The sequence below is a fragment of the Macrobrachium nipponense genome, chromosome 4, assembly GCF_015104395.2.
Source record: "Macrobrachium nipponense isolate FS-2020 chromosome 4, ASM1510439v2, whole genome shotgun sequence".
Lineage (NCBI taxonomy): Eukaryota > Metazoa > Arthropoda > Malacostraca > Decapoda > Palaemonidae > Macrobrachium > Macrobrachium nipponense.
The window spans coordinates 134,850,815-134,876,559 of NC_061100.1; the positions used below are offsets into that span (position 1 = coordinate 134,850,815).

Genomic DNA, 25,745 nt, shown 5'->3' on the forward strand with positions numbered 1-25,745 from the left:
GGTACATGCCTCGTGGTGCCAGACGATCAGTTCGCCGTGGGTAGTATCGCACGGGGCGTGGGTCCTACACTCCTCGTGGCCACAGGGGTCATGGAGGACTGCATTGCAGCCCGGTTCCTGGCAATTGGTAGCCTGTAAGTGGAAGGATACATGAGTATCGAGAATACACACTTACAGTCTAACGTGAACTCCGTTGCATGCCGGAGTATGCAAGTTATATTAAAACTAGCCCTCTACCGCAATACATGTGGTTGTTAGGGCGATCTGGTTGAGGTCTCCGGCGTGCACCGGGGACGGAGAAGGAGAGCAACCAGAAGTGGTGAGAAAGCCCTAGTGAAGGAAAAACCACGACGGAGAACGGCGGAGGCAGTTAATATTAAAATAACAATAAAATTATAAAAAGGGCATGTATACTACAAACAGGGTGTAAGACTTGCTTTCCTTCCGACTATTAGAGGAGTGCCCGGGTAAGGAAGCAAGCTCCCCTCCGGTAGCGGAAAGAAGGTAGTAGTAGGCAAGCTTTTGAGACCACTAGTAGACCCCTACCCCGGTGGCTGGCGGAGCCAGTTACTATTCCGACAACCGAAGGGGCCCCCGGCCATTGAGCAGGGGCTCCGTCCGTCGTGGGAGAAAATAGGGGTGTGGGGAGAGCGAACGAGACACACCGGAGAGGGCCGAGGCGACTGGGGGGGGGGGGGGTGGCCAACCCCAACCCCCTTACACATCGGAGTACCCCGGTACCCGAAACTACAAATTGGTCACCCAGACTCCCAGCTGACCGGGCCTTCCCGGAGCCCCCTCGGAGAGAGAGGGAGGGAGGCGACAATTGGTTGCCATGACAACCGAGGAGAGCCCGGCCAGATCCCCCCCTTACCTCGCTAAAGGGAGGGAAGGGAGTAGGGTAGGGCGCCCAGTGGGACACGTGATCGAGGGTGGACCAAGGGGCGATAAGCAACACAACCACTAGGCTAGTGACCACGCGAACCCAACTGTACCAAGTGTGAATGAACACGAAGGAAGATAAAGCCTAGGTACTAGGCGCCCTAAAAGCTAGCCTAACAAAAATAAAATAACACTGGATAATGGTAATAATAAATAAATAAATACATCGTAAAAGAATGGAAGGAACACACGAGTGAGAGAGACAGGAGTCCAGGAGAAGGCGAACCGATCCAAAGACCAGTCGACTACTCGGAGCCAGCCGTAGCCGATGAAGAGCAAAAGCTGGGATGCTGGACTAAGGAAAAACACACTATAGCCCTAAATACCTAAACCATAGAGATAACTGGGTGACAACGGTATGGGCTGTGAATTCCTAAATTCTAAAATACGATGTAAATAAACAGATGAACGCATAATAAGAACCCATGAATGGAAGAAAGACGTCCCAGTATGGAAGACTGGGAAATCTTAACAACACGAGGCGGGCTCATGGCCACCACGAGTCAACCGGGTGACCGTATGTAACCTAAAAAACGGAAAATACTGGTCCCTGGAAGACAAAAATACAAATTCTTGACCTTTCGGGTACTTAACTTAGCCGTGGCAATAGCAGCGCGTTCCATCTTGAAGAAAAATCCAAAAAAGCGATCACAACACAAGTGAAGAAAAAACGCGTGTGTCTGTGATGAGCTAAAATAAAAGGATGGCCACAAGAGACGCTGCACTCCGCTTGGCGTGGGTATTAGTAGTAGTAGCGGGCGCATCCTCTTTTAGGATCGGCTCTCTCAGGTGGGGGATTTTGATGTGGGAAGTTCTAAATGGCAAGTGGTTCGTGGTAGTGGTCTCACTCGCCCCTGTTACCATACCGACACTTCTTGTATAGAGTGAGCGAGTCAGTTATACTGACATCTTCTTGATTTTATTTTTTCTCTGGTAATTATTAGGTTATTTACCTAGAAATAATGAACTTAAGGATTATTTCACAGGCCGACACGAACTGAGCCCAGAAAAAAGCATGCAGCACCCCAGGCCAGGGAAATTTTGAGGTTGGCCAATTTAAGAAACAAATACATCAATGGCAAGAGGAAGATATGCAAATGCACATGTGTAAAAAGAAAGAAATTCTAGAAAATTCTCCCTACCTTCAAAAAGAAGTTGAAAAAGACTATTTACAAACCCTTGTGCTGCCTCTTTTACAAGACAGTTGTAAATTTTACCAAGTTATACATGTTTTTTTAATAAACAATTTTACTTTATTTTGTTAAATAATAATTACAGCTCACACAATATCAAAACAGATAAGAACGAAATTCAGTAACAAATTCTGAGTATAGTTGTTGTAATATATTTATGTAAATTTACTGAGATCAAAGATACCGCAACTATTTGGATTATATATATATTTTTTCTAATATTTCTTTGCAAAATTACAATTATGTATAATTGATTACTATCATAAAAGATGAGCACTAAAACAAACAGCAACCCATGGGTATATTTATGAGCTAATATAGTATATTAAAAGATGTTATGTGAGAGAGAGAGGCAGTACATGTCTCCTTGATGTTAAGTACACAATTAAGTCATGAGACACCTAGAATCAGCAAGCTGAGCCAGTCTAAAAGTTGCCATTAGTAAATTTATGGGCTATAGAAGTAATGGAACCTCTGTCCCACCCGATTCCCCAAAATCAGTGGTGTGTAATATTGATGCTCACCACGAGTGAATCTCCAATTGCTACTCATATGAGGGTATCCATCCATTAAAGGTTAAAACTCAATAATAAATTAAACGCAACTGTGCAAAGCAGTAGAGCATGCCTCGGAGCTGGTGCATTGGTTCTTCATAAGCAGTCAATTAGAGAACCAGACTTCTATGACATAATCGTGACATATCTCTATCATCCAGTGACAGTTATGACATCTCTATCAACCACTTTTAGGCGATAAACAAAACAACAGTGTATATGACGTTTCTTTTGAGCCAATAAAAGTTATGAAAGCTCATAAGCAGGAGTGTGGTTTGCCAGCCCTTGGCGCTCCCCCTTCCCCTCCCCCTAGCTTATACCTCCTAAAATGCCCCTTTATCAGTGCTCTATATGAAGGAATGTTGTGTGTGTACATTACAGGTATGTAAGGATTGTTAGTCCAGTATTGAATGCCTGATTGCTCTCTCTCTCTCTCTCTCTCTCTCTCTCTCTCTCTCTCTCTCTCTCTCTCTCTCTCTCTCTCTCTCTCATATGATAGCCTAATACTTACAGTAGTGAAATTAAAATGTAGTATCACCTGACACTTTGCTTTAATTATGTTTTCACTTGTGAACCATTTATGATTACTTATGTACCCGACTGCTCAGTGTGTAGTGCTAAATGGACATTAGTCTGGACTGGGAGTGATGACCTAGCTTTATCAATTATTATTTTTTCATTATTGTATGCCATGAAAATTATGACAAAAACCAAGACATAGAAAATGAGAAATAATAGAGGAGAGAGGGAACTTGTGTTTTTGTGCCCATTTCAGCTATGTATGGGAGTTTCTTAGTGTGGTATGGAATTCTCTCTCTCTCTCTCTCTCTCTCTCTCTCTCTCTCTCTCTCTCTCTCTCTCTCTCTCTCTCTCTCATGATAACCTAATAAATATACTTACTTTAGTGAAATGGAATTGCAGCATTGACTGACACTGTTTTGATCATGTTTTTGCTTGATGGTCGGGTGGATGGGTATGAATTAGAGTATTTTTTTTCCATGTTAAAATTCTGTTGTGTGTATGTGCAACCATGCAAGGGTTAAATTGTTTTTAATTGATACTAGTGCATCTTAAGACCAGCAATGTATACCAACTTTAAATCCAAGATCCATTCTTCTAATTCTTACTCAGCAGGGATCAGTCATAAAAAAATATAGCACAAGTGTATTGTAAAAGTAAAAATTAAATATGTAATTCAGTATTGACAGTTTTTCCATATTTTATGTATATTAATTCAGTTACGCTTTGCTTAAAACAGAAGAATAAAAAATAATCTTTAGATCTCTATGCTGAAATGAAGGTATAACATATGGTCACAAATGTTTCATATCCTTTGGTAAGTTCATGTGCATTAAATAAACCTGAATTTACTATTTTATTATTTCCCCTAGCTTGTATCAAGTGCTGCCACCGACAAGCAAAGTTATGAAGTTCATCCTGCTGTCAGGAAATACATGGGTAAAGGCCCAGTGTGCAATGTTGCATCAGGATCCTCAGAAAAAGATCTCCCAATGCTAGACTCTCAGGCACCAAGTCAAATTGCTCCTGATGCATGTAGAAAAGATGTATCTTGCTATGGACAAAAACTGTGTGGAGAAAAGAGTTCAAGTAGAGGAAAAAACAAAAGTGAAGGTTCAGAATTTTCATTAAATTCTGAAATTAGCAAGACACCTGATACACTTGTTTGCTCTGATACTAATGATAAACCGATGTTAAGGAATGAGGACAAGACACAAGAAAATGAAGGGAAAAAATTAGAGTTGTCAAGACCCCCAAGCCCAAAATACCTGCCACCAAAACCACCTGACTCGCAGATAATTGCACAGGGACGTCATCAGAAATTCCAGAGTAAGCGAAGGTATGTATTGTCAGTTGAATTCAATTCATCTTGGTGTTTGTAGTGTCCATTAACAGAAAATGTCTATTATAGTAGTATGTACTAGTAGAGTTTAAAGTCCTAGCGTAGGGTAGCATTTTAGTTGGCACTAGACTTGATTTGTAAGTTTTGAAAACTGGGACAATCAGTAAGAAAATAGTGTAATACAGGTACATAGTCCCCTGGTTATCAGCAGTGGTTCCATTCCCAGGGATGTGCCCATAAGTGAAAACCTCCGTTTACCGAAACTCAGCGATTTATGGCGCTATAATGGCCCTTATGGCACCTCTGCTAAGTATATTATGGCACCATAGCTCTATTATTGGTGCCTCATGGCGCCGATAACTGGAACTCGGCCTATTATGGCACCATAAAACCGGATTGCCGATAACTGAATCTGCCGATAACCGGGGACTGCATGTATAGCATATATACTCCTCGCATATCTTGCAACTATGAAGACCTAATTTTGAAGCCAATTTTGAGGTAGTCGCATCATACACAAGATATAAAATTAGCTTATGTAATATTCACATATTGGTATTGTATTATAAAATGCAAACATAACGATTATGCATCTTTTCCATGGATCTTATAAAAATTTATGCTTTACTTCACTGTATCCTGTAATATTGTATGTATTCTCATATTGCTATTGCATTACAAAACACAAACATAATGATCAGTGTTTTGGTTTGGAAATCAGATGAGGGCAATTATGAGGTAAGTTTATTCGGCGTATTTAACTAAATTCAGAGCAATTTTTGTGTTTCTAGTTAGTGTATATGAAACTCAAGATAATCTATTTATATATGGGACAAGGTTAATTATTGTTATATGCACAGTGTTTTTACGAAATTCGTCACATGAACTATTTTTAGTTAATTTTCTCGATAATAGATGGCGTTAGGATGTGTTTTTGTGTAAAAAGCTAACAGATTCCGGTCGCTATTTTCACTTGATGTCAACATAATACGAGATGTATGTATTTACCTTTTATTGGTGTGAAACAACAATAAAATGTGTTCTTTCATGTCCAGTAGTTCCACTTTTCTCTGAAATTTTTATTTACGGTCTAGTTTGATGGCATATCAGAGTATGTGAGTTTCATCCACATTGCCCATGCATGATAATTTAGTCATTACAAAAACTTCTTTCAGTTTTCTTATGAAGATAGAAAAAGAAACCCACAAGATTAGTATTGAGTATATATGACATGTTTACTTGTAAGTATTTACATAGTATTTTAGTTAACACTCGAGTACTTTCAGGCCCTATCTGTGGCCCTTTCTTAAGAGCTGTGTAGGTGGTCAGACTGGGTTAAGGCCCAGCAGTCCTCTGGAACTTCTTAATCTGTCATTTATGTGATGGCTGTCATGGTTTGTATTCTCTTGAGAGTTGTTAATCCCCTCTTGTCGTTCTGATATCCTAAGATGATGGTCAATAGGATTAACCTTGTGGTAAGTGAGTGGTCACTATCGGTCTGTTGGGCAGAAAACCTAATCTACTGGTCAGAAGGGTCAATCTTAGCTTTTTTTGATATTAAAGAACTATAGATTTATATCCTGGAATGATTCTTAAATTTTTGGTTTCTAAGAACACAGAAGGGCACTACAGCTTAACTTGCAGGGGAGTGCTATAACATAGGATGGATTTTAAAAACAGTAGGCTTATATACAAAAAAAATAACATCAGTCATAGGAGGGTAGTGGAAGGAGCAATCATCAGAGAAATTAAAGTAACAGAAGGAAACAAAGGTTTCACCTTACTAGATCCCATAAGCTGTTCTTTAATATTAAAATAAGCTAAGATTAACCCTTATGACCTGGAGATTAGGTTTTCTGCCCAACAGACCAATGGTGACCATTCACTTACCACAAGGGTTAATCCCACTGCCCATCAGCTCAGGATATCAGAATGACAAGAGGGGATTAACAACTCTCAAGAGATTGGAAACCAGGACAGCCATCACATAAATGACAGCTTAACAGGAAGTTCCAGAAGACTGCTGGGCCTTAACCCAGTCTGACAACCTACACATCTCTTGAGAAACAGCCACAGATAGGGCCTGTGAGTACTCAGGTGTTAACTAAAATATTATGTAAATACTTACAAGTAAACAAATTATACTCAATAATCTTGTGGGTTTCTTTTCCAAATTTAGTCATTGGCAGCTTGAACATTGTTTTCTCAGCTTCAGCTACAACTGGCAGCTTAAATTTAGCAGTGTGCAGTATTTCCTCCCCAGTCTTTTTTCCATTACAAATTAGGGTATAATGTAAAAATATATGTGCCCTATTCTGCTCAACGTATTTGTAACATAACCACTGTAATTTTTTACTATCGTACAAGGTTGAAATGCAAGCAAAACAGCTGTTGTTATCCGATTAGCTTGTTTATAGCAAAACAGCTGTTTTTTGTTTGATTGTTTATGGCTGTACAGTGGTCCCCCCGTATTCGCGGGGGATGCGTACCAGACCCCCCCGTGAATAGTTAGAACCCGCGAATGTTTGGAACCCCTATAAAAACGCTAAAAACAGCCTATTTTCTTAGTTAAAACTCAAGAAAAACCCACTAAAAATTTTCATGCCTTGTTTTTTTAATAGTTTTATCACAAAAAGTGCATTTTATGATGAAATTTATCAAAAAAACCAAGAATTTGTGGATATTTATCATAGAAAAATACCGCGAATAATGCGGGTAAACGTTCCCAAGAGAAATCCGCGAATGTGTGAGTCCGCGAATCTGGAGAACGCGAATACGGGGGTCCACTGTACGCGTTTACGCAACGAATTTAACATCATCAACAATACTTTTATAATTTGCTTTGACATTTTAACTTAGTGTTTAAGCAGAAGATTGGATAGATGAAATGATGGAGGAAAAGAGGTTAGTATATTCTAATTTGGTCTCAAAAAAGAACTTTGATATGCAAGATACATGATAAACTAATTTTTTACGGGTTAAAATTTGGGGTCACACAATACATTGCCACCAATACCTTGTTCTACAATTTTATGTTTTTTTACCAGTTTTCAGCTGGCACTTGAAGATTTATTCTTGCGTTAACACCCCAGGTTTGTTAGTTATGCAAAATATAAATTAATAAGGAAGATTTAGTCATAGAATTTAGTTAATAGGAATTTGACTGAATGAAATTTTACCAGAATTTTCAATGAAAATCTGCAGGTCTGCTTATGGTAAAAATGCCAGACCTTTGAATGTTTCAGTTCTGTATGCTAAAAAGTGAAGATCAGTATTTGTTATCCACTCTGAGGATGAAAATTTAGTCAGATAGAAATTTGTGAAAGTAAAATTTACTTGAATTTTAACCAAAACTATATGCAAAAAATGACAAATTTTTCAAGGTTTCAGTTTCTGTTCTCTATGATAAAAAGCACAGGATGAAGATTATTATAGAATGAATTTCATAGAAATTTGATAGAATGAAACTTCACCAGTCTTTCACCAAAAATCTACAAGTCTATTATATAATGCACATGTAGACTTGTAGAAATCTGCATTTTTTCCATAATCGGGTTCAGCTTACGATGTTCTGAGGTTAAGGCACTTTTCAATTATATTCATCAGAAATTATTTCCAGGGTTACGACACCTACAATGCGGATCTGGCAGAAGAAATATGACACCAAAAATACAAAATAATCAATATTTGAAGGTTTTTTATGAAAAATGCAATAAGAATGCAGTTTCCATAGTTGTGAATGCATCCAAAGCATTAAAACTAAGGTTTTCTTAGGATTTTTGATGATGTTCTGGCTTACGACGATTTTCAGGTTACAACGCGTCTCAAGAACGGAACCCCCGTCGTAACCCGGGGGCTGCTTATGGAAAAATGTCAGATTTCAATTTTAGTTGTCTATGACCCAGGAATGAAAATTAGTATTATGTATGACCAGGGTGCCTTCACTCATGGGTACCCATACAGTGTTGACCTATGACTCTGGTTTCTGTGGGCCAACATACACGGTTTGCACATCTGTACTGCCATGTGAATTTACTTGATGCTGTATGTTCATGTACATCCCTTTTGGTCCTCTGAACACAGTGCTGTTTGTCATTACGAGTGGTACTATTGGATTGGGCTTATTAGAGATCCTGAGGCTTATCATCTGGTAAGGGGTACTTGGGGTTCTTCCTTGTTTGTTAGTGATCCCTCATATGGTGAGGTATTCCTCCTTGTATGTGGACCCATAGTACTATTGATGATGATAGATAACCAGGCTCTCCTCCTTTATCATCTTGTAGGTTGTTGGAATCCATTACTTTGATTCAATTATGTTCATGGAAATTGCAATAATCAGTCTGAAATGATTAGAGGAAAGCAAGATGCATTTTTTTCTATTTTCAACCTTTCCAGAATTGTGGTTGGCAATACCTACCAGTACCTGACACCTCAGACTGGCAGGGATGCTGAGGATGCCATGCGTTACAAATGGCAAATATATGTACGAGTTCCTGCCCAAGAAACTGCCATAGAGACTTTTGTGTCAGATGTAACGTTTATACTTGACAAAAGTTATGCTCCCCATCACATCATAACACTCAAGTAAGTTTACCAGGAATTGTGAATGCAGGTATTTTAGGAAAATTGGAATGATTTTAGTAATCAGTGGCCAAATAATACAGTATACATGTTATAAATGATGAGAATTTGTTATTGATAAAAAAATTGTTCTATTATGATCATTTTCAAGTAGCCAATGCTCCATGAACAATACTACGTATGTACTATATAGTTAGATTATTTTGATCGTGTGAACACAAATTAGGGATATTTCAATATTTAAGATTTATGCATAAAAACCATTTTAGAATGTGTCTTCAAGTTGAGTTTGTAGGTAAGTATGAACAAGTATATATGGTGCTAATCGAGTGTTGGTTAGTCAAACATTTGTCTAAGTATAGACATAAAACTGGTATAATGTAGATGGTAAACGGTCTGCTCCATATCAAATTGAAGCCAGAGACTTGAGTTGCACTTAGCAGTTTCAGGAATATAAATGTCATGTTGTATATGAGACTTACCCAGTAATTATATAGCCATTAGTTTCCATGTATAGCAGCCTAATTCAAATTTTGCAGGTAGAGCTTCGATTGCTCAGTGTAGGTATACGGTGCTGTCCCCCAATGGCAATATGAGGAACAACTTAGTTAAGCACTTCATTCTGTTTTCTGCCACGTTTGACTTAACATCAAGTGCTTACAGAAGCTTGTTCTTATTTGCTGGTTATATCACTGGATTTCGGTAGTGTTACACAACCACTGGAATGCATTCATAGCCTTTGAGTAGGATGAGTCTTGTTTTTGTTTATTTAATTCAGAGTATCATCAAGCTGGATATTTCTCCAGGAATAGTTCTTGAATATAACATTCAATTAGACCATATACTTTTGCATATATAAGCGAATACCACAGGAAAATAATAGTCAGAAATCCAAGCACTTTCGTCTTTACTCAGACATCGTCAAGGAGTTAATGAAGCACAATTGGAGATAAAGGTCTCAGGTACAAAACAACACCAAGAATACCAGATGGTTAATTGTCAAAAGGGTAAAAATTAAAAGATAATCCAGGATTATCGGATATCACACGGTCACAAACCTAACCGAAACTACAAAGTATCATTACAGTCCAAAACATGTAAAAACTGAATAAAAACTGAATATATTAATTTTGTTGCTTATATTTATCTACAACTTTTTTCATAATGAAAGCATCAAGTTTAAATAAACCAAGACTTAAATTTAGAACATTTCTATTATTTGACTTGATGAAACAAGATTCAATGATATTCCCTTTTAACTGTGTCATTACATGGGATTAAGGCTCTTGCTTGACTCCAGTTAATAGGATGGTCTAAATCTCTCATATGTACGAATAATGCATTCGATATTTGCCCAGTTCTCACAGAATATTGATGTTGGTTGAGACGTTGTGAAAGAGATTTACCGGTCTGTCCGTAATAGACTTTATGACACTTTTTGCAAGGAATTTCATATATGCAGCCTGGAAGATCTTTAGGAGAATTTTTTATTATTAAACTCTTGACATTAATATTACTGAAAATAACATTTATGTTAAATAGCTTTAAAATTCTAGGAATATCTAAAAACCTTTCATCATAGGGTAATTTTAGAATGTTATGCTTACTAAATTCAAGTTTTTCATTAGTTAAATAAAATGTTTTTCTAGCTCTTTGCCATGCCACATCTATAAAAGTTCTTGAGTATTTAAGTTTCAATGCAATATCATAAATAGTTTTAATTTCAGCGTCAATAATTTAGTCCCTTCTATAAAATTTACTGTAGAGGAAGAAAGAAATTGTAATTTGAAATTTCTTGATGTAACTGTCCATAGAAATGATAGAAATTTCACCTTTTCAGTCTTTCGAAAATCAACTAACATTGCCTCTTGTTCATTACTACTCCAATCACCATCAAAATGTTAAATTCTCGGTTTTTTCTGGGATGTTCTTAAGGGCTTTACGTGTCTGTAGCCCGCAGTTTATTGACGCTGAAATTGAAACTATTTATGATATTGCATTGAAACTTAAATACTCAAGGACTTTTATAGATGTGGCATGGCAAAGAGCTAGAAAAACTAATGACAAACTTGAATTTAGTAAGCATAACATTCTAAAATTACCCTATGATGAAAGGTTTTTAGATATTCCTAGAATTTTAAAGCTATTTAACATAAATGTTATTTTCAGTAATATTAATGTCAAGAGTTTAATAATAAAAAATTCTCCTAAAGATCTTCCAGGCTGCATATATGAAATTCCTTGCAAAAAGTGTCATAAAGTCTATTACGGACAGACCGGTAAATCTCTTTCACAACGTCTCAAGCAACATCAATATTCTGTGAGAACTGGGCAAATATTGAATGCATTATTCGTACATATGAGAGATTTAGACCATCCTATTAACTGGAGTCAAGCAAGAGCCTTAATCCCATGTAATGACACAGTTAAAAGGGAATATCATTGAATCTTGTTTCATCAAGTCAAATAATAGAAATGTTCTAAATTTAAGTCTTGGTTTATTTAAACTTGATGCTTTCATTATGAAAATAGTTGTAGATAGATAAGCAACAAAATTAATATATTCAGTTTTTACATGTTTTGGACTGTAAAGATACTTTGTAGTTTCGGTTAGGTTTGTGACCGTGTGATACCCGATAATCCTGGATTATCTCTTTTAATTTTTACCCTTTTGAGAATTAACCATCTGGTATTCTTGATCTTGTTTTGTACCTGAGACCTTTATCTCCAATTGTACTTCATTAACTCCTTGACGATGTCTGAGTAAAGACGAAAGTGCTTGGATTTCTGACTATTATTTTCCTGTGGTATTCGCTTATTTATGAAGTCACGTGCATCTACAGTGATTTTTTAAGCACTTTTGCATATATGTTCAACTTACTGGGCTTATGGTTTGTGCAAGTCATCAGTTAATAATTGCCTTAACCCTTTACTGCCGACTGGACGTATTTTACGTCAACATTTTTTGTCTCTCGTGGGAGTTCATGGATCAAGGCCTTGTTTTGTTTGGAAGCGTGACCCAAGTGCGCATGCGCGAAATGCCTTCTTCTCGCTCCAGTCAGCATCAGCGGCGCATCGTCCGCGAGCGAACTTTTGTCGGAATCGTGTTTTTCTGGACTTGTGCGAGACTTTGAACATTTGTGTTGCTACAGGACATTCGTAGAGATGTCTCAAAGACGTGTGAACCGCGAAAGGCGCGTTTTACCCGTCGGAAGGGATCGTGTTAGGAGAGTTTTGGACTTAGATGCTGGCGAAGGGCCAAGCACCCAGCATGACCCCGCGCCTCAAGCCCGTTCTGTGCGTCCACGTGTGGATGAAAGTGTTTCAGGATCACATCGTATGCATGTGGGCGTCCTTAGGGGCATTCGTAGGCATTTGGGAGGCCTCCAACCAAGGGACATAGACGAGTATCTTTCGGAGCTTGATCAGGAACATGTCGCAAGTCCTCATTTTGATGGCGGATGGTCATCGAGTGATGAGGACATCAGTCCCGATGTCAGTGAGGAAGAATATATGCCCCCAATGTCCATTCGAGGCTCACATCCCGAAAGTGAGCTCAAATTCAGTGGCTTCAGTGCATATGAGGGGGAATCTGAGGAGGGGGAGGATGGGGATATGGGGTCTAGTTTCATTGCGGAGGACGATACTGAAAGCGAAGGCCTAAGTGAGGGTGATGGGCCAATGGGAGAGGGTAGTGTGCAATATCGTGCCCGCACCCGTGCGCGCGCATGGGCACGTAGAAGGTCGGCTCGTCTCACCAGCCAAGGTGAAGGTCGGTCGTCGGAGAGTGACGAGGGGTGGACGGAGGACCCCACCCCTCCTAACATGCACCCCTTCACGGCAACCCCTGGGCTCACCGTACCAGTACCCCTGACTGCTTTGGGGTTCATCCAGCTGTTCCTTACGCGGGAATTGCTGGAATACCTGGTACACGAGACGGTGGACTACGCTCGGTACTGCCGGTATGAACTATGGACGACCTTGTCTTATTACTGGCAGGGTTGCAACCTCATTGACATGGCGCATTTTTTGGGGCTCCACATTTATTTTGGTATGACACCTGCTTCCGACGTCAGGCAATATTGGAGGAGGAATTATTTTTTATGTATGCCCAATGTGCCTGGCGCTATGTCCCGTGATAATTTCCTGGCGTTGGACAGGTATTTGAACGCCTTCAACCGAAGGGCCATACCCCGGAATAACAGTGATCGCCTCATTTTAGTGCGCCCAGTGTTGGAATACATTCGTGATCGGTGTAGAAATCTCGTGGTTCCTGGAAAGAACCTTTCTTTGGATGAGGGGATGATGCCTTACAAAGGACGTCTTAGTATAAAAGTGTATAACCCCAAGAAGCCGAAGAAATATGGAGTGAAATTTTTTCTTATTACTGAGGCCAACACTGGATACGTCGTGGACTTTTCAGTGTATTCCGGGGTCTTCTCCACGCTGCGTGACACTGTATTCAGTCTTGTGGGACGTTTCTGTAACCAGGGATATCACCTGTTTATGGATAATTATTATAACTCGGTATCCCTGGCCCAGGAACTGTATGAAGCTGGTATGCACGTCAGTGGTACCCTTCGGTTGGTGCATGGGGCCCCGATTTCCCTCAAGAGGTACGCTAGTCATCCGCAACACCTAACAAGAAGGGAGACAGAGTGGCGCGGAAGGGCGCTGTCTTCGTCATCTGTTGGAAGGGTGTCCGACTCGTCCCCATGATTACGAGGAGTCATGAACCCATCCAAGAAGAGATCGTACAGCGGAAGAAGACACGTCGACAGGGCCGAGTTGTGTTTGAGGAGTTTCGTGTCCAGCCTCCTACCGTCATTGGGCACTACAACAGGCACAGGGGAGGAGTTGATCTCTTTGATCAGCTCATCCAGTATTATCCCTTCGCCAGGAGAACCAGAAGGTGGACCCAGAAGCTCCTCAAATACATCCTTCAGTTGGCCCTCCAAAATGCCTACATATTGTACTGTGGGTACCGCGGTGACAATCTTCCGAGGTTGTCCCACATACAGTTCCTAGAGGTAGCCGGGAATGCCCCCATCAACTTCGATCCCGATGAGTGGCCTTCCATCACTGACCCCCTGCCCCGAGCTGCAGATCTGCCCCTAGCGGAAAGGGCAGATAGGAGGGCCAACTTTGGTCGACCTGCCGCCACCCCTGCTGACGACGCCCCTCTTGGTGCCGGCCCCGCCATCCGTCGGGTAGTGGACCCTGTGTGTCGGCTGCAGCCAGGGGATCACATACTGGAGGCCTTAGAAGGGCGAAGGCAGAAATGGTGCCGGGTGTGCCATATGAATGGCAGAAGGAGAGACACCCGGTTCTTCTGTCGTCTCTGCAAAATTGTTCTTTGCAGGATAGGGGACTGTGACCGTAAGTACCACACTAAGGTCATGTATTGGAGGGCGCCCCCTAAACCGACAGTGGAGGGCGCACGGGGCCGCCGGGTCCATCAGCAGTAAGGGCGCGCGTCTCCCTCCTCCACCTGTACCTCGTCATGTCGAGAGGAAAAAAATGCAAGACTCTTCAATGGAGGAGGGAGAAAACAAGAATAGAACGAAGAGTCAGGATTACGAGTGAGTATTCTGCATTTATTTTATATTTATTTTTATATTTATTACAATTTTTTATATATCCGTATCTGTGCATGATAAAATAATAATAAGACATTTCATTGTATGCGAAAAGAAGTGTCACCTGCATTCCTTTTATTTATGTATTGGTACCAGAATTGAAAAATGTAATATATATTTATTTTATATATTTAAAAAAAAATATATATATATATGTATAAATATAATAAATATATATATATATATATATATATATATATAATATATATATATATATATATATATATTATATATTATAAATAATTGGTATTGGTTTTTGGGTAAGCAAATTACATAACAGTCTAGTGATATTCAATCATTTCTCTTCACTTTAAAACAAATTGCAAGTCTCTAGAACAATATCTCTATTTATGGTGAATTTTTGAAAAAAACTATTTTATTCGCTCCGCGCGCCGATTCTCGGCAGCGAATCTCCGAAATGCGTAGGTCACATTCTCCTAATATTTGTGCCTTTTCATATTATGCTTTTTATAGAGTTTTATATATGAAAATGTGCACAAAAACATGCACAATATAACAAAAAATATTTGAAGTTTTAGGCATTTCTCATTTTTGAAATATTTGCATATAAAGTACGATAAATAGGAAAAAAACTACGATCGGTCAACTTTGACTCAGTCGAAATGGTCGAAAAACGCATTTGTAACATAAAAATCTTACAGTCTAGTAATATTCAATCATTTATCTTCACTTTAAAACAAATTGCAAGTATCTAGAACAATATCTCAATTTATGGTGAATTTTTGAAAAAAACTATTTTATTCGCTCCGCGCGCCGATTCTCGGCAGCGAATCTCCGAAATGCGTAGGTCACATTCTCCTAATATTTGTGCCTTTTCATATTATGCTTTTTAATAGAGTTTTAATAATATGAAAATGTGCGCAAAAACATGCCACAATATAACAAAAAATATTTGAAGGTTGTAGCATTTCTCATTTTTGAAATATTTGCATATAAAGTACGATAAATAGGAAAAAACCTACGATCGGTCAATTTGACTCAACCGAAATGGTCAAAAAACGCATTTGTAAAATAAAAATCTTACAGTCTAGTAATATTCAATTATTTCTCTTGACTTTAAAACAAATTGCAAGTCTCTAGAACAATATCTCGATTTATGGTGAATTTTTGAAAAAAACTATTTTATTCGCTCCGCGCGCCGATTCTCGGCAGCGAATCTCCGAAATGCGTAGGTCACATTCTCTTAATATTTGTGCCTTTTCATATTATGCTTTTTATAGAGTTTTATATATGAAAATGTGCGCAAAAACATGCACAATATAACAAAAAATATTTGAAGGTTGTAGCATTTCTCATTTTTGAAATATTTGCATAAAGTACGATAAATAGGAAAAAGCCTATGATCGGTCAAGTTTGACTCAACCGAAATGGTCGAAAAACGCATTTGTAACATAAAAATCTTACAGTCTAGTAATATTCAATCATTTCTCTTCACTTTAAAACAAATTGCAAGTCTCTAGAACAATATCTCGATTTATGGTGAATTTTTGAAAAAAAACTTTTATTCGCTCCGCGTGCCGATTCTCGGCAGCGAATCTCCGAAATGCGTAGGTCACATTCTCCTAATATTTGTGCCTTTTCATATTATTCTTTTTATAGAGTTTTATATATGAAAATGTGCGCAAAAACATGCTCAATATAACAAAAAATATTTGAAGGTTGTAGCATTTCTCATTTCTGGGCTCAGCTCGTGTCGCTTGCGCGAAATATCCTTTAATCTATTATTTCTAGGGTAAAATGTACTAACACATACCGAGAATAAATAAAATAAAGAAAAAGGTCAGTATGACTGACTCGCTCACCCTCTAGGAGGGTGTCGGTATGAACACTAGGCGAGTGAGACCACTACCACGAGCCAAATGCCAATAGAAATCTCCCACTACAAAACCCTCCAAGAGGGGAGCCGTCCCACAGAGGGAGCAGCTCGTACTACTACTACACCATCCCATGCTTGCGACTGCTGCGCCTCTAGTGGCCATCCTTTTAAAGTTAGCGCCAGGAGCCACACAGTGCGAATTTTCCTCTCTGTTTTTTGGTTTTTTGCACCTTTCGGTGGATTTTTTTCTATAATGGAGCGTGCAGCTATCGCAGCAGCTAAGTTAAGTACTCAGTATTTACGGTTAGAGAGTTTTTTTTCCGTCCCCGAGACGGTATTTGCCGTTTTTTAGGTATAGATACGTTCTCGGGTGGGGGCTGGAAGCATGGCAGCATGGTCTGCCGCATGTTGTTCGTTCTTGGTCTCCATAGGACCTAGAACACCCCTTATTATTTTTACGCTCTATTTTGAATTATCCACGTTATTACGTACTCAAGTTTGTTATACATGTATGTATTTCACCTTATGTAGGCTTTTCTATCCAGACCCTAGTTCAGGTTCCTTGTATCGGCCCCTGACTAGCTTTGAGTGGTAGACTTGCCTTCGGGCTAGTCGCACACTCCTGGATTTTTTCTCCTGCTATTTTACCTTCTTTCTTTCATTTTTATTATATATTATATTTTTATGTTTTGTTGTTGTTAGGTTAGTTGGCGTCTGGCTTAGCCTAGGTCCTGGCTCATAGAGCCTTGTCTACCGTTGATCAGTTCGGTCGCTTCCTCATAGCTTCTCTCTGATCAGTTGGTTTTTCGCCCTATGGGCCTATATGCTACCGCTTTCAGTTCTGGTTGCTTCCCGATAGCTTCTCTCTGATCAGTTGGTTGGCCTAGGCTTGGTTACCGTATCTTAGTTTACCGCCTCGTGGTCACTACGTGATCACGAGTCAGCCAGGCGCCTGCCAGTCCCCTTCCCCCTCTCCCGCTCTCCCATAGAGTCGGGCGGGGGTGGGTCGGTCTGTCCTTGCTCGCCCAGCATGCCCGAGCCTGCCTCCCCCTTCCCCTCCACCGGAGGGGCCTGGGAGTCCGACCAGTCCCTGACTGGTTCCGACCTCTCCGCTTCTTCTCGGCTCGGCCGGGTGGTACGTTGTGGGGGGCTCTGGCCTTCCCCCCCCTCCGTTACATCCTTGTCGCTCCGGGTTAGCGCGAGTCTGTATGTCATCTCGCCCTTCCCTCCTTACTAGAGCTCCTCCCTACCGGAGTCCTGGTATCCAGCGGAAGGATATAGTCCACCATAGTTGGACCGGAGCATACAGTAGGTCTTTACTAACCGTACCGTATTGCTGAGTTACTACACTCCGCTTCACTGGACCTAGTCCGGTCTGTATGTCATCTCGCCCTTCCCTCCTTACTAGAGCTCCTCCCTACCGGAGCCCTGGTATCCAGCGGAAGGGTATAGTCCACCATAGTTGGACCGGAGCATACAGTAGGTCTTTACTAACCGTACCGTATTGCTGAGTTACTACACTCCGCTTCACTGGACCTAGTCCGGTTACTTGCATGTAAGTTTAAGTTTATCTTTAAGTTTATCTTAAGTTCTTAAACCATCCCCACCCCTCCCTTAGTAGTTACCGGATCTCTCCGGGATATAGCCTATTCAGCCATGCAGGGAGGGGATTATGCCCAAATTTTTTCCGCGAGCTCCGCCACGTAACGGAGTTCTTTGTCCTTAGTCTGTAAGTGTTACCCCTTTAAGATACTCAGTGTCTTCCCACTTACAGGCCACCAACTGTGAGCATCCGGATGTTCCGCTACGCTTCAGACCCTGGTGGACACGAAGTTTTGCCGGTCCATGCTCCATGCGCGACTCCGCACGGGGACATCCAGGTCCTGGTACCATGAGACGGTGGGTACCATATGTTACGATCTGTGAGCCAGCTTTTGGAAGCGTAAGTATTCCATCTCCGCATGCCGCTCCGCCTCTTTTTTCTTAAGTTTCGTCATTACTTTAACTTAAGGCATCTAGTTTAAGTTATATCCTAAGTTTTAGTTTTAAGTGGTTCTTAAATCTAAAATATATCCTCTCTTACAGGCTCCGGCAGTAAGAGATACGGCATTGGATACCCTGCGGGCCTGGTCGGAGGTTTTGGCAAGAACGCCGCCAAGGGTCAGCCCTACATTCTGGAGAAGCGTTTAGCTTTGTTAATCTTCCCCGGAGGCAAGGCGACTGGATACGTCGATCCGGTAGAGGCGGACCCCTCTATTGCCTTTATCCAACAACAGCTGGCGGCCTCCTTGACTGAACAAGACCAGGATATCTCCACGAATGTCGCAACCCTGGATATAAATGTTGAACCTATGGTAGGTATAGACGACCTGTTGGTCGAGGTAAGTAATGCAGGTACCCAAGGGTCCCCCTTGGGAGTGACTGTTTCTTCTACCTGCAACTTCACCATCCTTCCCAGGCTTTACCGGTGATGAGTTATATACTCCTCCAGAGGCTTCGGTTAGGCCTAAGATCAAGTCTAAACATATGACCTTGACTAAGACGTCATCGTCTCGAAGAAGACGTCCTCGTCTTCTTCTTCGCGTAAGTCTCCGGCTCGTAATATCCCGGCTCAGACAGGTCTAAAGGGTCTAGCTCCGGCTCAAAGTCCTCAAAGAGTAAGACTAGGAGAAATCCCGTACCCCGGCAAGTATCACCAGTTCCACTACCTTTGGTGCCTATTCAGAGTCTCCCCTCCACCTCCGCAGCAGCTCCGGCTCTGGACACCAAGCGGCCTGTTGCAACAGTGGGCGGACTTGGTAGGCTCCCTTAAGACGAGTATGGAACATATGATATCTCGCCTGTCGGATAGGATAACTTCTCAGGATACTATTATAGCCGGCCTAAGAGAAGCCCCCCTTGCCTCTCCCTCAACCTCTAACACTAGTGGATCTCAGCTTCCCCCGTATGACTCGCTGCCCGCTTTCTCCATGAACAATCCTTGGAGGGTAGCGTCATATGCTCCCTTCCAAGATGGTCTCATCTCCATACCGAGTTTGTGGAACTCGAAGAATAGAGGACTTCGAGTCTACCCGGAAGACCTACAGCCTCCCTTCATAGGCTACGCTAGGCTCACGCCTTCGGCTATGGTTAGAGATGACAGGGTACCAAAGGAGACAGTCCTCTATTCTCGGGACGGCCCAACGAGAATGGCTTAGATGTCTAGATGACATGGACTGTTTCAAATACCAAGATCCAACCATTCAAAAGTCCCTTTACCATTTTCACGATGGATGAAGGTACCCCGCTACCTTTCCTTACCAGATAGCGAGGTCGGCCATACTCAGCAGCTCAGAAAGGGGAACCCATGCCTCAGCTGAAAAGAAGCAGACCCCACTTCTCCGTTGCTCCCGTCAATTGGAGAATTATGGGAGGACTTGCCTAACACTTTCACAGTTGGCAAACTCAAACCTGACTGTGCTATGGAGCAGTTTGGTTGAAAGCTGCCCAGGCTCCGGAGAGTCTTATTCAAGCGGAGTTTGACTCGAAAACAAGACTAGCCAGGTCAATCAACCTGATGGCTATGTCCGAGGTAGCAACCATGGCTTATGGTTCAGAACCAATTTTTAAGCTTATGACCAAAGCCCTGACTCAAACGGTGCAGTCAGACATGTTCGAGTTTGCCACTGCTAGAACAAATTGCAGGAAGCATGTATTGCTTGAGGCAACCATTCGGCATGAACCGAATAGGTTACTTTCTTCTAACATCTGGGCGCAGATCTCTTCCCAGAGGCTATGGTAAAGGAAGTACAAGCAGAGGCTACGAGTTGAACCAAAGCCTTAAGGACCGTTGGGGTCTTATTGGCTAGGAGAAGGCAAGACTTGACACCAAAAGGTAAGGGACAAAGGAAACCTAGACGTTTCCAACCTTACCAAAAGAAGCAGCCGCGCTTCCCTCAACAGTTCCTACAGTGCCGTTAGTGCAGACAGCTCAGCCCTCCACGTCTAAAGGCCAATCACAGCCTATTATGTGATATCCCCTCAGCCTCAACCCTCCACCTCATACGCCATCTCTCCAGCTTACAATCCAGCCTTCGAGAGTCAAGCTTCTCAGAAGTATGACCGCTCGAACAAGGGAGGCAGAGGTAAGCGGTCCTTTCGTGGGAGGGAGGATCGGGAGGTCCCTTCAATAGGGGAAAGCACTTCAGAGGAGGTCGAGGGGGTTACCAGAACCAATGAGGACTTCAGGTAGGAGGGAGGCTGTTTCACTTTCGCCACCGGTTGGAACTTCAGCCAGTGGGCTCAGAGCATAGTGTCAAAAGGGCTGGGTTGGAGCTGGTTGAACGAACCCACCTCCAGCCAGACCTTTCCGTCAACTTCCTTCCAAGGAATTGACAGAGTACGCAGAGGACCTCCTTCAGAAAGGAGCTATAGTCAAAGTCAAGAGATTAAAATTTCAAGTCGCTTGTTCAGCGTCCAAAGAAAGGCTCAAACAAAGAAGGGTAATATTAGACTTGTCCCCGCTTAAACTTAGCCATCCGCTGCGACAAGTTCAAGATGCTCACGATCACAGGTGCGGACCTTACTTTCCCCGTGGGGCCGTCACCACCTCTATCGATCTTACAGACGCCTACTATCATATCCCTATTGCAAGACACTTCGTCCGTATCTGGGTTTCAAGATAGGAGACCAGACGTTCTCCTTCAAGGTAGTCCCGTTCGGGCTCAACGTGGCACCCAGGGTGTTCACGAAGCTAGCGAAGTAGTAGTGCAACAGCTCAGAGCTCAAGGATTATGGTAGTAGCGTATCTCGACGATTGGTTGATCTGGGCCCCATCAGTCGAAGAATGCAACAAGGCCACACTGAAAGTGATCCAATTCCTAGAATATCTAGGATTCAAGATAAACAGATCCAAGTCCAGACTCACCCCAGAGTCAAAACTTTCAGTGGCTAGGGCATTCAATGGAACTATCCTCACACACTCTGTCGATTCCATCACCAAAAGGAAAGAAATAGCGAAGTCAGTCAAGCAATTTCTAAGTCACAAACTAGCATCGAGGAGAGCTCAGGAAAGAATCCTCGGCTCTCTCCAGTTTGCTTCAGTAACGAACATCTTAATGCAAAGCCAAACTGAAAGATCTAACCAGGATCTGGCGCTCTCGAGCAAATGTCAGGTCCAGGGACAAGCTATCCTCAGTACCTCTGATTGGCTTAAAGAACCGGCTTCGGCCGTGGGCAAAAAGTCAACGAATCTGTCAGTGTCAGTCCCTCTTCAGTTCCCTCCACCAGGGATTACCATCCACACAGACGCGTCCTTAAGCGGCTGGGGAGGATACTCCCAGGTCAAAAAGGGTGCAAGGAATTTGGTCACCCCCCAGTTCCGTCAGTTCCATATAAACGTACTGGAGGCAATGGCAGTCTTCTGACTCTGAAAAAGATTACGCCCACCAAGGTACTCCCACATAAAGCTAGTCTTGGACAGCGCAGTGGTAGTACATTTGCATAAACAGAGGAGGCTCCAAGTCACGTCATCTAAATCATGTCATGATAGCCATCTTCTCCCTGGCAGACAAATTCAGTTGGCATCTTTCCTCCACCCACTTAGCTGGAGTAAGAAACGTCATAGCAGACGCCCTATCCCGATCAGTACCCCTAGAGTCGGAATGGTCTCTAGACGAGAGTTCGTTCCAATGGATCCTTCAAAGAGTCCCAGGCTACAGTGGATCTCTTCGCATCACAAGCGAACCACAAACTACCGTGTTATGTAGCCCCAACCTGGACCCTCTGGCTTACGCCACGGACGCCCTGGCTCTGGACTGGAACAACTGGGAGAAGATTTACGTCTTCCCTCCAGTGAATCTCCTATGAAGGTCTAGACAAACTCAGGACATTCAGGGGTCAAGTGGCTCTAGTAGCCCCAGACTGGCCGAAGAGCAATTGGTACCCCCTGATCCTGGAACTGGGTCTTCGTCCCCTTCGGATCCCCAGTCCCAAGCTCTCTCAGTCAGTACAAACGAAGACTGTGTTCGCTTCCTCAGGGATTCTCAAAACCCTAACTTTATGGATTTCATGAAGTTTGCGGCAAAAAGAGATGCGAATATTGACCCTCAGAATATTCTTTTCCTGGAATCCGATAAAAGGGATTCAACTTTGAGCAGTATGAATGCGTGCCGTCAAAAACGTAGCAATCGTTCCTGAGAGAGTCAGATATCAGAATCATGACAGTTAATTCTGCTATATCCTTTTTCAGATCTTTATTTGAAAAGGGTTTAGCAGCTAGCACGATTACGACAAACAAGTCAGCATTGAAAAAGATATTTCAATTGGATTTAACATAGACTTGACAGATACCTATTTCTCGTCTATTCCTAAAGCATGTGCTAGACTTAGGCCCTCTGTCAGGCCTACGTCAGTTTCATGGTTCTTAAACGATGTTTCTAAACGGCTTCCGAAAAACCGATAATGACACATGCTCGTTTATGATGCTCCTAAGAAAAAAACTCTGTTTTTTTGATTAAGCCTAGCTTCAGGAGCAAGAATTCAGAACTGTCGGCTTTATCCAGAGACCACCCGGATCATATCAATTCCTTCCCACAGGGGAAGTGCTACTTTCTCCGGAACGTAGCTTTTTAGCAAAGAATGAAGATCCTTTGATGAGGTGGGAACCTTGGAAGGTACTACCCCTTCCACAAGATGTTTCCCTTTGTCCGGTTTCAACCTTACGAGCCTTCTATCCAGGACCTCCGCTTCCTCATCGGGGCCCCTCTTTAGGAGGGAAAAAGGTGGTACTTATCCACTAAAGGCATCAGGCAACAAATCCTGTACTTATCAAACAAGCCAATCCTGACTCCTTTCCAAAAGCACATGATGTCAGGGCAGTAGCCACCTCAATTAATTACTTCCAACATATGAATTTTGCTGATTTAAAGAAGTATACCGGATGGAAATCGCCGACAGTGTTCAAACGTCACTACCTTAAGTCCTTGGAAGCTCTGAAATTTCCAGCAGTAGCAGCGGGGGTAACATAGTTTCCCCTGACTCTAGCTAGATTATAGTAGAAGATTCAGTCCTCCTTTCTACCTGCCTCACCCAACAGTTCGTCTATTCCTGCCTTGTCATTAACATTTACCTGTGTCTTAGCTGCTCTATGATTGTATAGTGCCCCTTTTGTCTGGTTAGGGACACTAACATCTGATTACCATACTGATCTCATAGATGTTATCCCCTTATTTTTATGCTAGGGGATACATCATAACGCAATGGTAGCGGGTTTTGTATATTAAGTCATATACATTCCTAAGATATTTATTTTATCATTGATCAAATATTTATGTAAATTTATACTAATTGCTATTTCTATTTTTGATACATGTTGTTTTACACAGATTTATTGTGATAGGTAATCATTGTACTATTTGTATATATGTAAATTACCTATTATTAACATAATTAGATCTAAGGGTAATTTAAGCATATTCTGATTTTGTTTTACTGTGTACTTGTATCTTGTTAGCAATTATATTCATTCTTTTATTTTGTATCTTTTATTTGAGACCTATTTTATTTTGTTATATCTTATTTAATTTGTTTACAATCTTGTGCTGTTTCTCTGGTACGATTTCGCGCAAGCGACACGAGCTGAGCCCAGAAAAAGGATTTTGACGTAAGGAAAAATCTATTTCTGGGCGATTGGCTCGTGTCGCCAGCGAAATACCCCCCCTACCCATCCCTTCGCTCAAGATTGTCTTGCTAACTTCAGGATGGCCACTAGAGGCGCAGCAGTCGCAAGCATGGGATGGTGTAGTAGTAGTACGAGCTGCTCCCTCTGTGGGACGGCTCCCTCTTGGAGGGTTTTGTAGTGGGAGATTTCTATTGGCATTTGGCTCGTGGTAGTGGTCTCACTCGCCTAGTGTTCATACCGACACCCTCCTAGAGGGTGAGCGAGTCAGTCATACTGACCTTTTTCTTTATTTTATTTATTCTCTGGTATGTGTTAGTACATTTACCCTAGAAATAATAGATTAAAGGATATTTCGCTGGCGACACGAGCCAATCGCCCAGAAATAGATTTTTCCTTACGTCAAAACAAAAATCCTTTTTGAAATATTTGCATATAAAGTACAATAAATAGGAAAAAACCTACGATCGGTCAACTTTGACTCAACCGAAATGGTCAAAAAACGCATTTGTAACATAAAAATCTTACAGTCTAGTAATATTCAATCATTTCTCTTCACTCTAAAACAAATTGCAAGTCTCTAGAACAATATCTCGATTTATGGTGAATTTTTGAAAAAAAAACATTTATTCGCTCCGCGCGCCGATTCTCGGCAGCGAATCTCGAAATGCGTAGGTCACATTCTCTTAATATTTGTGCCTTTTCATATTATGCTTTTTATAGAGTTTTATATATGAAAATGTGCACAAAAACATGCACAATATAACAAAAAATATTTGAAGGTTGTAGCATTTCTCATTTTTGAAATATTTGCATATAAAAAAATTTTTTTTTTTTAAATTTGACATTTGGTCAACTTTAACTCGTCCGAAATGGTCGAAAACTGCATTTGTAAGCTAAAACTCTTACAGTATCGTAATATTCAATCATTTAACTTCATCTTGAAACAAATTGCAAGTCTCTATAACAATATTTTCATTTATGGTGAATTTAAAAAAAAAATATTTTTTTACGTCCGCGCGTTACGAATTGATGCATCATTTTGTGATAATATTTTCTCTGTGTTGCTTTTATCGTTTTACAATGTGTTATATACCAAAATGATCGCAATTTAGTGTTCATTACAACGAAAAAAAAGTAACTTGTTACCTTTAACTGTTTTGCGCACAGCGCGATTTGAATACAATTATATATGAAATTTTGTTTTTGCGCTATCAAATATCGCATTATTTATATATGATGAATGAATAATAATTTTTTTCATTTCTGATGGTTGCATACTAAACTTCAGGCAATGACAAAAAAAAAGGAGCCAAAAATGAACTCTTAATCTTGAAAACTAAGCGCGCTGTGATTTTTTGAAAAGAATATTTTTTCCGCTTCCGTGCTCACTCCGAAACCCCTCCGGCATACAGGAGACAATTTTTTATTTACCGCTTTGGCGTTTAAGGGTTATGTAATCTTGATTTTACATCATTCCT

General features: G+C 41.3%; 1 protein-coding gene across 4 annotated transcripts in view; it reads left to right on the forward strand.

Moving 5' to 3' along the window:
* The window catches only part of LOC135211204 (uncharacterized), a 180,539-nt gene that overhangs the window by 93,464 nt on the left and 61,330 nt on the right, over positions 1-25,745 (forward strand). For all 4 annotated transcript variants that reach the window (XM_064244434.1, XM_064244432.1, XM_064244433.1 and 1 more), the window contains 2 exons: positions 4,081-4,547; positions 8,946-9,134. In XM_064244434.1, coding sequence (XP_064100504.1) covers positions 4,081-4,547; positions 8,946-9,134 — 656 coding nt within the window. The remainder of the gene's footprint in view (positions 1-4,080; positions 4,548-8,945; positions 9,135-25,745) is intronic.